Source organism: Dryobates pubescens, chromosome 11 (assembly GCF_014839835.1).
Source record: "Dryobates pubescens isolate bDryPub1 chromosome 11, bDryPub1.pri, whole genome shotgun sequence".
In the NCBI taxonomy this organism is placed as follows: Eukaryota; Metazoa; Chordata; class Aves; order Piciformes; family Picidae; genus Dryobates; species Dryobates pubescens.
In genome coordinates, this window is record NC_071622.1 from 26423275 (window position 1) to 26437298 (window position 14024).

General features: G+C 41.5%; 1 protein-coding gene across 1 annotated transcript; it reads left to right on the top strand.

Moving 5' to 3' along the window:
- Positions 1 to 1302: 1302 nt before the first annotated feature.
- On the top strand, positions 1303 to 13102 carry LOC104303671 (coagulation factor XIII B chain). Its single transcript, XM_009904337.2, has 11 exons — positions 1303 to 1405; positions 3157 to 3357; positions 3796 to 3981; positions 4832 to 5008; positions 5791 to 5967; positions 7996 to 8175; positions 9469 to 9564; positions 10218 to 10400; positions 10877 to 11080; positions 11944 to 12126; positions 12763 to 13102. The coding sequence occupies exons 1-11, from the start codon at positions 1327 to 1329 to the stop codon at positions 12972 to 12974; spliced, it is 1878 nt and encodes a 625-aa protein (XP_009902639.2). The 5' UTR covers positions 1303 to 1326; the 3' UTR covers positions 12975 to 13102.
- Positions 13103 to 14024: the final 922 nt, after the last annotated feature.

Genomic DNA, 14024 nt, shown 5'->3' on the forward strand with positions numbered 1-14024 from the left:
CAACCTGCTTTATTCTATGTATTCATTGCTCTCTACAACTACCTGAAAGGATGTTCTGGAGAGGTTGGTGCTGGTTTCATCTCACAGGTAATTAGTGATAGAACAAGAGGGAACGGCCTCAAGATGCCTCTGGGTAGTTTCAGACTGGACAGTAGCAAATTTTTTTTTTTTTCCCAGCAAGAGTGGTCAAGCTTTGGAATGTGCTGCCCAGGGAGGTGGTGGAGTCGCCAACCCCTGGATGTGTTTAAAGGTGTTTTGGATGTGGTGCTTGGGGGCATGGTTTAGGGGTGACCCTTGTAAAGTAGAGTTCTGGGTTGGACTTGGTGGTCCTAAGGGTTTTTCCCAACCTCAGTGTTTCTGTGATTCTGCGTGTGAGTTTACTTTCTAGTAAGGCTTTGAGGTACTCTGTGACTGCTGGGAAAACTTTTTTTTTTTAAGGTGATGTAGTGGGATGTTGCAAGGATATATCTGGATGTTCTGACCTGTTTTTTTTTTAAGGAAGGTCATTTGAGAGTGCCTTCTTCCTATCAAGTGAGCAATACATACAAATCTGCATCTCATCTGGTTGAATGCATGACACTCGTCACAGCATTTCCCTTAAATTCTGTCTTGTGCCTTAGAACTGTTTTCCTAGAAATGAGAATGGAAAGTGTAATGTTACACTTTCTCAGCCCAGATGTTAAAGTTTATGCCTCCCAACTGTAGAGCATGATGTTAAATAAACTGCAAGCCCTTAGTTAAATGATAACACACTATAAATGGTTTGTTGTTCTTTTTTAAAGGGGTGGGGGGAAAGGACTGAAAAGGGCTAGCTGTATACAACAAACCCCAACAGACAGATAATAGCAGTGGCTATGTTCTTATTGTGAGAGCCCCCAGAATGGGTAACAGAATGCAACAGACTGGTTATATTGAGGTAGGTAGAATGAGATGGGGGAATTTTCTCTTTGCCTTTATTTCAGCCAAGGTAAATAAACTGATAATGGAATGCCCTTTAAACTTGTAACTCGAGAGGTTCTGATGGGGACAGTGTTCAGTTAGTTGAAATTGTCCTATAAGCTCGTTCTCTGGTTTCACTGTGGAAATGATAAATTCTTTCAAATGATAAATTCTTTCCTCTTTAATACCATTGGCATATTTATATCAGTAGAATTCTGCAAGTCTAGTGTGCAAATATATGGAGAACGAAGATTCAAAGAGTGTTTTCAGTGAAAGGACTTGTGAATGCCATGGATACTAAGGCATTTGTGAACAGCTTTTGAAAATGTAGTTAATTATTTACAGAAGTAATACTTAGTGAGTTTTCCCAGATGGTGGGAACTGGTGATGGAGACAATAATGAAGATGAGACTTAAAAGCTGTTTTTTCTTCCTATTTATGTATTTGGGCAAACTCATTGCAGAAGGTAAGTACATTGAATTCTATCATTAATAAGTGTACATGGAACTTGTGGCCTAGGTAACTTAACTAAAATGTGTTTCAAATCTTTACCAAGACTGCTTTTACACTGCTTATAAAATGCAGTTTTGTTTTGAAATGGCTGTCACTGCAGCTCAGGGCTGAAAATTGGTATCTAAGCTTCAAAGCTGTAGTATTGGAAAGTTCTGACTTGTACCCAGGAAAGGTTTCTCTGGAGATCTATTTAAGCAGTTTTGAGGAACTTTTGCAGACTGAATTTTATACTATTAAAATATTTTATATATTGAAATGCCTTGATGACCAAAGTGTGTTGGCTTTACCAGAAGGCAAAAGAGTGCAAGTCAAATAGAATCTCCAGAAGTTAGTCTGGGGTGGTTCTTGATTCCTGTCTCTATTTTCAGCATTGCTTAATATTTATGGAGTTGACATACTATGTGGACAGCAATTTCACAAAGCTGTGGACTGTACATGAGGGTAAACTTCCATTAATTGAAAAGGTGTCCATTTCTATTTGCATTTCATATTGTATCTGCTAACGTACATTGCAACTGTCCCTGTTTTCACTGGAGTTTTCTCCTCATGCAAAGCAGTTGAAATTAATCTTTGAGAAGTCAAACAAAAGGTATGTAGATAGCAACCATTTCTGTCTTTTAATTACTTAAAAAATCTTAATTGCCCTCAGTTCTGGGATTGGTTTGTTGTTTGGTTGAGGGTTTTTAGTTTGTTGGGGTTTTGGGGGGGTTGCTTGTTTGTTTTATTTGAATGTGATACAGGAAGGGAATTATTAAAAAATTATCTTGGCAACTTCTATTGAGTAAAAATACTAAATTTGCAGACAATTCTAGTAACTGCAGTAAATTCTAGTGGCACTGAGTGAAGGAGCAATAGTTTGACTTCAGTATGTGTAGGATGAATGCAGCAGTGTGAACTGGTGGGACAATTCTGCCCAGTTATATTGAGATTGGTGGGTGCTGGTGGTTCAGATTCTTCAGGTTAAATTTGCTTTGTAATGCCATGCAGAGAGTCATCCCAAAGGATGGTTTTATAAGAAAGAACACCATAGTTATTGCTGGTTTGGTTTCTGTGGTTTGGTTTTATTTGTGGTGGTGTTGTTTGGGGGTTTTGTAATAATAACAATAACAATGCAATTTTCAGCATCATTCCTTTGAAAGATTTTTCTGCTGTTACTAGTTTGGTTTTAATTGCAGTTTTGCTTGTCCTTTCCTTAAACCCTTTTTCTTCTTTTATTTCTATTGACTCTGTTCTTAAATTCTCTTTCTTCAGCAAGCTAAACTCCTATATTCCCTCCTGGCAGTTTGTCATTCTGTTCTGGTAGTGTTTGCTGAATTGAGGAGCTGTGGCATAGCTTATCTTGATACTTGACACTGGATTTTAGAGCAGGCATCTGTATGTGTTTATGCAAAGGGTGCTCATGCTTACATCTTCTGGGCTAAATAGTCAGGTAAGTGTGCCCTACATCACTGTTACCCAGCTCACGTTATAATTTAATTCTACAGCCTATATTCCTGTCATCCTAAAGAATGAAACTTGATATAATTGTGATATACCTTAATTTCAGTGAGTTTTACAAGACTTGTCATGCTTGTAAGCCCTCAGAATGTCATTCACCCTGTTTGAAAGCCTGTATCAATCCAACTGATGTTAAGTAAGTTAATGCTAAAAAGGTTCATAACTGGACTGAGATTTTTTTAGTGAGAAATAGTTATCTTTTTGCAGATAAACCTTGTGATTTGCCACGTGTAGAGAATGGACAGATTGCCCAGTACTATTATAATTTCAAAAGACACTACTTCCCTATGCGTAAGGGAAAGAAACTTTCCTATTCCTGTATGATTGGTTACACAACTGAAGCTGGGACTCAAGATGGGACAATAATTTGTACAGCGAAAGGATGGGCTCCAGTGCCACAATGCTACAGTGAGTTTTGTTCATCTCATTGTTGGTTTTCCAGCTGATGTTCCTGGGACGTGCAGGAGGAGGGACATGCATAGGAGAGGGATGACACGTGTAAGTTAGCACAACAAGGCGTGTTTGCAACTTACATGTGTTTATATATGGAATATTTTTGCAATCATACACGTTTTAAAGGCTCATAAGATTGTCTTTATAAGAACACCACAAAAGTTGCCCAGTTTCCTTATTTTAGGAAAACTAATAGATAGTTTCCCTTGTGGATGCATTCCCTATAGAGCCTCCCATCTGTATTGTTTGACCGTTGTGGTTTCTTCCAGTTGGTCAAGAAAAGAAGGTTAGGTCAGGATGGCTAAAAAGCCACTTCTTTTGGTTACCAGAGAACAAATACATTCTATTAAATATTTTTTTTATCTTCTAACCAAGCTGTCTCTCTTCATTTAGAAAAATGTAACAAGCCTCTTCTGGAAAATGGTTTTTTTTATGGTACAGAAATCTACTTCAAAATACATGAGAAACTGCACTATAAATGTAACCTAGGCTACTACACTCCAAGTGGTAGTGCTGAAGATACAATACAATGTCGTCCAGAAGGATGGTCCTCCCAGCCAAGCTGTAGTAAACAAATTGGTAGGATTATGCATTTTTCTCCTTTATAAACTGCCTTACATGTATAGAACTTGACTGCCCTTGCTGTACCTGTAGGGCCAAACTGCTTATGTCATCACAGTATGTTAGATGTTGGAAGTGACCTCAAGAGATCGAGTCCAACCCCCTGCCAGAGCAGGATAACTTAGTGTAGTCCACACAGTAATACATCCAGGTGGGTTTTGAATGTGTCCAGAGAAGGAGACTCCACAACCTCTCTGGGCAGCCTGTTCCAGTGCTCTGTCATCCTCAGTTTAAAGAAGTTTCTTCTCATGTTGAGGTGAAATCTTCTACATTCAAGCTTGAACCTGTTGTTCCTTGTCTTATTACTGTACACCACCAAAAAGAGCTTGGCCCCCTCCACTTCACACCCACCCCTCAGATATTTATACACATCGATGAGATCTCCTCTCAGTCTTCTCCAGACCAAACAGCCCCAGGGCTCACAGTCTCTCTTCACAGGGGAGATGCTCAAATCATCCTCGTGGCTCTCCATTGAATTCTCTCCCACAGGTCTCTGTCTCTCTTGAACTGGGGAGAACAAAACTGTATGCAGTATTGCAGGTGTGGTCTCACCAGGGCAGAGTAGAGGGGTTATCATGTGAGTAGGTCCTCAGCTGCATTTCTTGGGAAGCAGTTGTCCCATTTCACATGCTGCTAGTTTGTTGGATTTGTATCAATGAAGTTATACATAAGAAGGAATCAGTGTAGATGGAACTGCATTGTTTCAATTAAATCTGTTGCCATCCAAACTTTCTCCCCAAATGACAACTGGAAAACGTGTGAAAAACTTGACAAGAGCCATTCATATTACGCATGTGCTTTTTTTAAGAGTCATGTCAAGTACCAGACTTGCATCATGGCAGCTACTTCACAGCCCAGCAAGAGCTTCGACCGAATGAAACGCTGCTGTACAAGTGTGAGGAGGGATATCAGACTGCAGGAGGAAACACCACAGAAGCAGCAGTGTGTCTAGCACATGGGTGGTCCCTTACTCCAAACTGCACTAGTATGTAATGGGCTGGGAAGTAATTCCTTTTGAAATGTCATTCTACAAATGAATCACAGTTTACACAAAGGCCTTTTGTAAGCCATAGGGATCATGGGGGGAAATCTTCCTCTGTTCTCCCCTGATCCGGGGATCATTGGTTGATGAATGAAGGCATAAACCCTGTTGCCATATACCAAGATGATTCCAGAAATGCAGAGAATCTCAGAAGTCCTCCCAGAAGTCCTTTATTGCTTCGTTGTAGAATCCCTTGCATTACAGTGTCTCAGACTCCCACTTGCAGAAGTCCTGAAAGCCCTTAACAGACAAAGCAGCTAACAGAAGTTCCAGGCACATCCTTAGCAGCATCCTTACACCAAAGCCCTACACGCAAGAATTAGCTAACAAAAGCAGAAAGTCCCTAACAGCCCTAACCCCCCCAAGCTGTTCCTAACCTAAGTCCCTAACCCAAGTAACTGTTTCTCAGAGTGGCTGTTCTCATACTCTACATTATCAATCCCTTAACCAGTAAAATCCAACCATGTATATAAGCTAAAATCTTTTCCCAGTGAGAGGTGCTGGCATGTCAAGGAGGTGGTTTCTGCAGCATGTTCCAATCCAAGGATGCCAACATGAGGATGCTCTTGGCACACATGGAATGTGGTTATTTTCCTCTAGGCAGCATGCTAAGGAATTGGTCAGCTAAGGAATCCTGCACTCTGCACAAGTCCAGCAGCTGCCCTCAGAACAGTGGCTGCAGCATTCCTCAACAGTTTTTCAACTGCTGTATGTTTTCTTCCTAGAGATAACTTGCTCCTCTTTGAATGGAATAGCACATGGAGGTTTCTATCCAGTGAAGAAAATCTATGAAGAGGGAGATGTGGTTCACTTTTTCTGTGAGGAAAACTATTCTATCAGTGGATTTGACCTAATTCAGTGTTATTATTTTGGATGGCATCCAGACCCTCCAGTGTGTGATGGTACTTTATAGTTTTACTGTGTTGAATTCTTGGTGAAACATTAGCACCTTATCTCATGAAGGGCTTTGTGAATGCAAAATTAAAACATGCTTTTTGTACCAGTTCCCAGCCTAAACAGAAATCAAGTGTTAGCTGAAGGACATGTAGCCAAGGGAGCAGGAGGGAGGCAATAATAATTGGAATTAGTTCTCAGTGGACTCTAGTAATAGAATGGATACTGTCTCTTGCTGTTTCTCTGTGCATTGTGTCCTGGAGAAGCAGGAATCAACAGTTACAGGAAAGCTATTCACCCCTTGAAGCTCAAATTAAACCATGTTGAGATGACATGAAGGTTTAATCATGCATGTTTGATCCTGCCTCTGTGGTGGGAACATGCCTCTGCAGAGGCATTAATGATAGGATTTGAAACAAGATCCTTTAGAACTTGGGAACTGTGGTATCACAGTATCACTAAGGCTGGAAGAGACCCCAAGGATCATCGAGTCCAACCTGTCACCACAGACCTCATGACTAGACCATGGTACCAAGTGCCATGTCCAATCTCCTCTTGAACACCTCCAGGGATGGTGACTCCACCACCTCCCTGGGCAGCCCATTCCAATGACAAACAACTTGCTCAGTGAAGAACTTTCTCCTCACCTTGAGCCTAAACCTCCCCTGGCGCAGCTTGAGACTGTGTCCCCTTGTTCTGGTGCTGGTTGCCTGGGAGAAGAGACCAACCCCTTCCTGGCTACAACCACCTTTCAGGTAGTTGTAGAGGGCAATGAGGTCACCCCTGAGCCTCCTCTTCTCCAGGCTAAAACATTTCAGTTTTACAGCCTCATCAAACTGTAAAGGTTATCCTTAAGCCAGAAACACTCTTAGTAATTACTATCTTTTCCCCAGTCAGGGAGGAATAACAGAGATTCTCAGAAGTATGACAGGTGTAGTGAGGCAGATGAGATCCAGTCTAGAGCAGAAAACAGTATAAATCAACATTCAGGCTAGCTGAGAACTTATTTTCAACATACCTTGAGAGTTGTGGATTATTGTCTTACCTGGATATTGTTTCCTTTATGAGGATTACTTCTGAGCTTTAGAACATCTTAGTGCCTTATGCTAATAAATTCTCTGCTTTATATAAAGGGATACTAGGTGTTGATGGCAGGGCTTGGGACAATCGTTTTACTGGGTTCATCCAAACCTGGGGTGCTCTTTTCCAATATATTTTTAGAGAATTTCTTCCTGTGAACTATGTTTTCTAAAGCAAATTTAATAATCATTGTGTAGGGTGCTTGAGTTTTGTTTGAAAAACCAAAACAACAACAAAACAAACCAAAACCCACAACCCAAACAAATGTATGTAGTCTTAAAAAAATACAGAGACATGTTAAGCACAATTTTCAGTTAAGTTAGTATTTTGTGATTCCTTTACAGAGGATCTTGCAGAAGTCTTTGTGGTGAGTAGGAAGATGAAATTCATATTCCTTGCCTAAAAGATAGAGTGGCATTTAAAATGCACCATAATCTCCCAATTAATTGGCATGTGTTAGGACCCCAGCCCCATATTTATTCTGATGGCACAGCATGGATTTTTTTTTCACATGAGCACAGAGAAGGTGGAGTGCTCAGGAGTATGAAAACAAGGCCTAAATCTGGTTTTGAGGATAGATAATGGCAAACTTAATTCGGGGATAGGAAATGGGCTATGATTCTTGCTGCTTCTGTAGCATTAGAATTAATACACAAGCAGCTTTAAATATGTTAATGGAGCATATGGGAAATCTTTGTTTCCTGAAGCCCTTTGCAGAATACTTTATTAAGTCTATCTGGTAAAATGACAGCTTGCTTTCCAGCAATGCAGCAGCATAATGCCTCTGTTTTATAGTTGTTGAATGTAGGATCAATCTTTTGCTCTGATTTTCTGTTTTGTTAAGAAAATGGGAGTAAGCAATTGTTCTGGATCAACCAGAAATATCTTTGGATGTTGAATTGTGTGTGTGGTTTTGATTAGTCAGAAAGCCATATGAACTTTTTTTTATTTTTCAGATGTGATAAATAAATGCCCTCCCCCACCTCTCCCTCCTCATGCCCATATCCTCACATTCAGAAGAGCATATCATCATGGGGACAAAGTTCGTATACAGTGTAAAAGTAACTTCGAAACAAGAGGATCTGAGGAAATCCAGTGTGAAAAAGGGAGATGGACATCACCCCCTGTTTGCATTGGTTAGTACTTTTTTGTTCAATATCTTTAGCAATGACCTGGCTGAGGGGATTGAGAGTATCCTCAGCAAGTTTGCTGATGATACAAAACCTGGGGAGTGGGGTGGGTAGCTGACACCCTGTCAGACTGTGCTGCCATCCAACCAGAGCTGGACAGGCTGAGAGCTGGGTGCAGATAAACTTCATGAAGTTCAGTAAGGACAAGTGCAGGGTCTGGCATCTGGGGAGTAATAACAGTACAGGTTAGGGGCTGCCCTGCTGGAAAGCAGCTCCATGGAGAAAGATCTTGGAGTGTTGATGGATAGCAAGTTCTCCATGGGAGAGCAATGTGCCCTTGTGAGAGATCCCAGAGAGCCCATGGGGTCTTGGGGTACATCAAGAAAAGCCAGAAGGTCTAGAGGAGTTCTTCTACCCCTCTACTGTGCCCTGTTGAGATCACATGGAATACTGTGTCCAGTTTTGAGCTTCCAAGTTCAAGAAAGACAGAAAGCTGCTGGAGAGAATCCAACGGACAGCCACGAGGATGATTAGGGGACTTGAGCATCTCCCCTGTGAAGAGAGGCTGTGAGCCCTGGGGCTGTTTAGTCTGGAGAAGAGAAGACTGAGAGGGGATCTCATCGATGTGTATAAATATCTGAGGGGTGGGTGTCAAGTGGAGGGGGCCAAGCTCTTTTGGGGGGTGCACAGTAATAAGGCAAGGAACAACAGGTACAAGCTTGAACATAGAAGATTTCACCTCAACGTGAGAAGAAACTTCTTTAAACTGAGGATGACAGAGCACTGGAACAGGCTGCCCAGAGAGGTTGTGGAGTCTCCTCTGGAGACATTCAAAACTCAGCTGGATATATTCCTGTGCAGACTACCCTGGGTGATCCTGCTTTGGCAGGGGGGTTGGAGTCAATGATCTGTGGAGGTCCCTTCCAATCTCTAATGTACTGTGATGCTTTTGTGAAGTCTGACAGCTGAACAGAATGGATTCCTCAAACAATGCCTTAGTTTTCTGAGAAGCCTCAGTTTTCATATCTGCAAACCCATGTATGTCCTCCTCTGTTAAAATACTTGAGAGTCAGTGCTGTGTAATTTGTAGGCAGCCCATTGTTCACAGATTAAAGACAACAGAGCTAGATGAATTCAGCTGAAATCTGTGTTGTGTAGTTCTCCTCTGGATTTTTTTTCTTTCTTTCTTCTTTTTTTTGTTTGCTGCTGTCCTGCAACCCATCCATGACTGCCTGTTCTGCTATTTGAAAATGAGTTCTTTCTCAGAATGCTGGTTCTATGTTTCTGCTGTGGTTGCAGGAACTATGGATGAACAGGAATCTGAGGCACCAGCACCATCACTTGAGGCAGATGCAGCAGGAAGAACAAACAAAACATATCTCAGTGAAGACATGAGTAGGTGAACATTGCTTTTTTATTTAAAAGGGAATTCAGTACTCCCTAATGCCCTTATAGGCATTCAATGACTTTTTCCTGCTGTTTTGCTATAGCATAGTTCCTGACTCTTTAAAGTCAGGCTCCAGATGCCAGTGTAGCGGCCTGAGTGAATGAAAGGTCATTGTTGCTTATGTCTAGTGATCATAAACTATGCCTATCAGCAATTTTATTTCATTTCATACTGTAGCATTTACTTTCAGTTACTTTGTACCCTTTCTATTAACATTGTCTGAATGTGCAAATTCATGAATGTTTTGCTGATACTTAGGCTAAAATGTTCCAGTGAGGTTTCTTTCATTGATTTTTGAGCCACGTGTGGGCTAAACATCTCAAGCCACAAATAAAAGCCATCTCATCACAGCAAAAGAACTCATCTGTGCTGAGTGTAAACCAGCAAGAGTCAAGAGCAGACAGATGTGGAGCATAGAGGGAAGTAGAATGCCTGTCTGCAGTTCAGTAAAGCACCTGTGGAGTTTCTGACAACAAAATTTGAAAAGGGACTATTGGTTTACATTTTATTTGCATGTAGTTGTTTTTTCTTACTCAATTAGTCTGATACTTTAGTCTTTAATTCTAAAGATCTAATTGTTTGTCTCCCTACCTTGCATTAGAAATGCAGCAAGGCTGTCCCTCTCCACCTGTGATTAAAAATGGTGTTGTTCTTGGTCCCTTATTGGCAAGTTATAGTAATGGTTCCTCAGTAGAGTATGGCTGCCAGAGTTACCATTATCTGGATGGACCTAGTGCTGTTTACTGCCACCAAGGAAAGTGGACAGAACAACCAACTTGCTTAGGTAAGTCTTCTAAGAAAAAGAAAGCTTTACTGTACTTAGTATAGAAAGGTAAAAGTGGAAAGAACCTGAAGATACTCCCTTTGGGATCACCTTTTCTCTTTCTTTTTGGTTAATAAAGATTTCAGAAACAGGAGGTGAAAACAAAATCAAATATACTCAGCCCACACCTGCTCGGTGTCCTCTGGCCCCTTCTTACAAACACCCAGTGTACTGGGATTGCCGGAAGTATGTTTTCTGACTTGCTGTTCCCAGTTTAGGCTTTCCGGTTTGAATGTTACTTCTGTTACCTCAGCCCATTTCTTTACCCTTGTGTTTGGTTTTGTTTTAATGCACCTACAGTTCTTTTTCTTGCAAGTTTTATAAACTTTTTAGGACTGTTGTTTAGATTCGCTCTTGTTTGACTCCCACAAAAGGGGGCTGAGAAGTCACTTCAGGTTGCTTTCTTTTTTTTGTTGAAGTACACTTTTATTTCCTAGAACCATGCACTCTTAACATAGCTGATATGAACAGCAACAACATAGAGCTGAAATGGAAACAGGAAGAGTTAGTTTTTCTGCATGGTGATCTCATAGAGTTTGAATGCAAACAGGGATACAGCTTTCTCCAGACTACTGTTCCATCTCCTGGAAGGACACAGTGTAACCGTGGCAGGCTGCAGTACCCCAAATGCATTATGCAAGGTAAAACTACTGTTTTTTAATTGCCTTTCTAATCAACTTTCTTTGGCAATGCAGGCCTAGAATCTGTTGCAAATAACAGATGTTTAGGATTCAGCTGTGCAGATGTGCCCAGATATCCTTGCACAAGACAGCTAAGCATGTAGACGTGGCACTTCAGGATATGGTTTAATGACCATGGTGGTGTTAAGGGTTGGACTTGATGAGTTCTTTTTCAACCTTAATGATTCTATGTTTCTATGCATCTAAGTTTGGGAAAACAATACACCTTCCTTTGGGGAAGGTTGTAGAAAGGAGAGATGAGCTCTTCCCCAAGCCTGAGGAACACGAAGCTCTGTAGAAAGACAGCAGTACACAAATGCATGCATGGCGTTTCCTGTGATTTAGAATATAGAGTCATAGAATCAATAAGGTTGGAGAAGACCTCAGAGCTCATCAAGTCAACCTATCACCCAACACCTCATGACTACTAAACCACATCCAATCCCTTTTTGAACACCTTCAGGGACAGTGACTCCACCACCTCCCTGGGCAGCCCATCCCAATGGCCAATTACTCTTTCTGTGAAGAACTTTCTCCTCACCTCAAGCCTAAACTTCCCCTGGCACAGCTTGAGACTCTGTCCTCTTGTTCTGGTGCTGGTTGCCTGGAGACCAACCCCCACCTGTCTACAACCTCCCTTCAGGTAGTTGTCGACAGCAATAAGGTCTCCCCTGAGCCTCCTCTTCTCCAGGCTAAACAATATAGCAGGAAATTGCATTCTAATCACACAGAATGAGACATAACAAAATAGTAAGCAAATACACTGACAAGTTGATGGATGTTTAGTGTTGACAGGCACTTAAATATTTTACATTTTATTCCAGCCCCTAAAGAAAAATGTGACTCTCCACCTTCTATTGCGAATGGAGCTCTTACTCTCCCACCCTTGACCCATTATGACAATGGCTCTACAGTCCAATATAGTTGCTCTGACTATCATGTTCTGCAAGGATCTGAGAGAATTTACTGTTCTGAGGGACAGTGGACTTCACCACCTGTTTGTATTGGTAGGTGTGGTAAGATAAATAAGCACTTATTTTTCTCTGTAATTCAGAGATAGAAAGGCCCTTTCAGAGTTCATCCAGTCTAACCTTCCTGCAGTGACCAGGGACTTCTTCAGCTAGATCAGGTTGCTTAGACCCCTGTCCAACCTGACCTTGAATGTTTCCAGGGATGGGGCTTCTAACACCTCACTAGGTAACCTGTGCCAGTGTGTCACCACCTTCACTGTAAAAAAGACTCGCTTATCTAGTCTATCACCCTTTGTCCTATTGCTACAGGCCCTACTAAAAAGTCTGTCCTCAGCTCTTTTTATTAGGCACCGTTTAAGTACTGTGAGGCTGCCTTTTCCAGGTTAAGCAACCCCAACTCTTTCTAAATTCAGATACTTACCATTTATAAATTGAGTATTGTCAACTTAGAACTTTAAGATCCCAACTTCAGGCTTTTTCAGCTGGAGATGGAAGTTTTAATAGAAGCTGTCTGTCTTGTCTTTTTGAACTGTGATGTGCCTGTAGCATGCACAAATACAGTGATTTCATGTATAATAAGAGAATGAGAAATAACCTACAGTTTTAGTCTACCAGTCAGGATGATATTATTTCAAAAACAGGTTTATTAACACTGATTAAACTTCTTTTTAGAGCCATGCACTCTGTCAGAAATTGAAATGGAGAAAAATAATTTGCTGCTCCAAGGCTTCTATCAGAATCAAGCTTACTTTTACCATGGGGATTATATTGGATTTTACTGTAAACGGAACCATTTTGGAGCAGAATCTGGGACAACTTTATTTCAAGTGCAGTGTAAGGGAGGCCAGCTGACATATCCAAGGTGTGTTGAAAGAGGAAAATAAGTCTGGACTTCAGGAAAGCCTGTAGAAAAGGTATGTACTTGTTCTTTATCTGCTAGTAACAGCTGAATTAAGATGGCCTTGTATTTTCATTGCTGCTGCAGCCAGCTTTGAGAAATGAGTGCACAGTGGCATTGCTGGGTCTGAGCTGAAACAGGAAGAGGGAAGTTCAAGTGCTTTGTGGTATGAAGACTGAGAATGCAGCAGAGGGATATACAGTATTGGCACACGCATGGAAAATGAAGGATGCCTTGTAAGGCATACAAGGAGAAACCTGAGGATGCATCACAGTCTGAAGAACTTGAGCAAAATGCCACAATGAAAATCACAGAATATATCTGGTTGGAAGAGACCTTCAAGATCATCTGGTTCAACCTTCAACCCAGCACTGAAGGGACACTATACCATATCCCTAAGGGCCAAGCCCCCAGGCTTCTTGAACACCCCCAGGGATGGTGACTTCAGCATTGCCTTGGGCAGACCATTCCAGTGTTTGAAAAACCTTTCAGTGAAGACCTAATATTCAGCCTAAACCTTCCATGGTGCAGTTGGAAACCGTTTCCTCTGGTCCTGTTGTTTGCCACCCAGGAGAAGAGGCTGTCCCCTCCTCACTCCAGCCTCCCTTCAAGTAGTTGTAGAGAGCAATGAGGTCTCCCCTCAGCCTCCTCTACTCCAGACTGAATACCCCCAGCTCCCTCAGACACTCCTCGTAGGCCATGTGCTCGAGGGTATTCATGAGCCTCATTGCCCTTCTCTGGACACACTCCAGCACCTCAGTGGTCTCTTCTGTAGTGAGTGGCCCAGAACTGAATACTACATTTTAAATGTGGCCTCACCAGTGCTGAGTACAAGGGGGATGAGAAGATGCTGATCAAGTGGTGCCCTTTATGAGGACATCAGTGATTTTGATTGCAGGAGTGCTTTTGTGACTATAGAATATAGCTAAATGGAGATTTATTTTTGTGCACTTCAAAGGAATATTAAAGTCTAATTAGTTTTAGAGTGATTGTAGGTCTTAACAGCACCCATGTCTCCTTTCACAGGTGAGAAGGC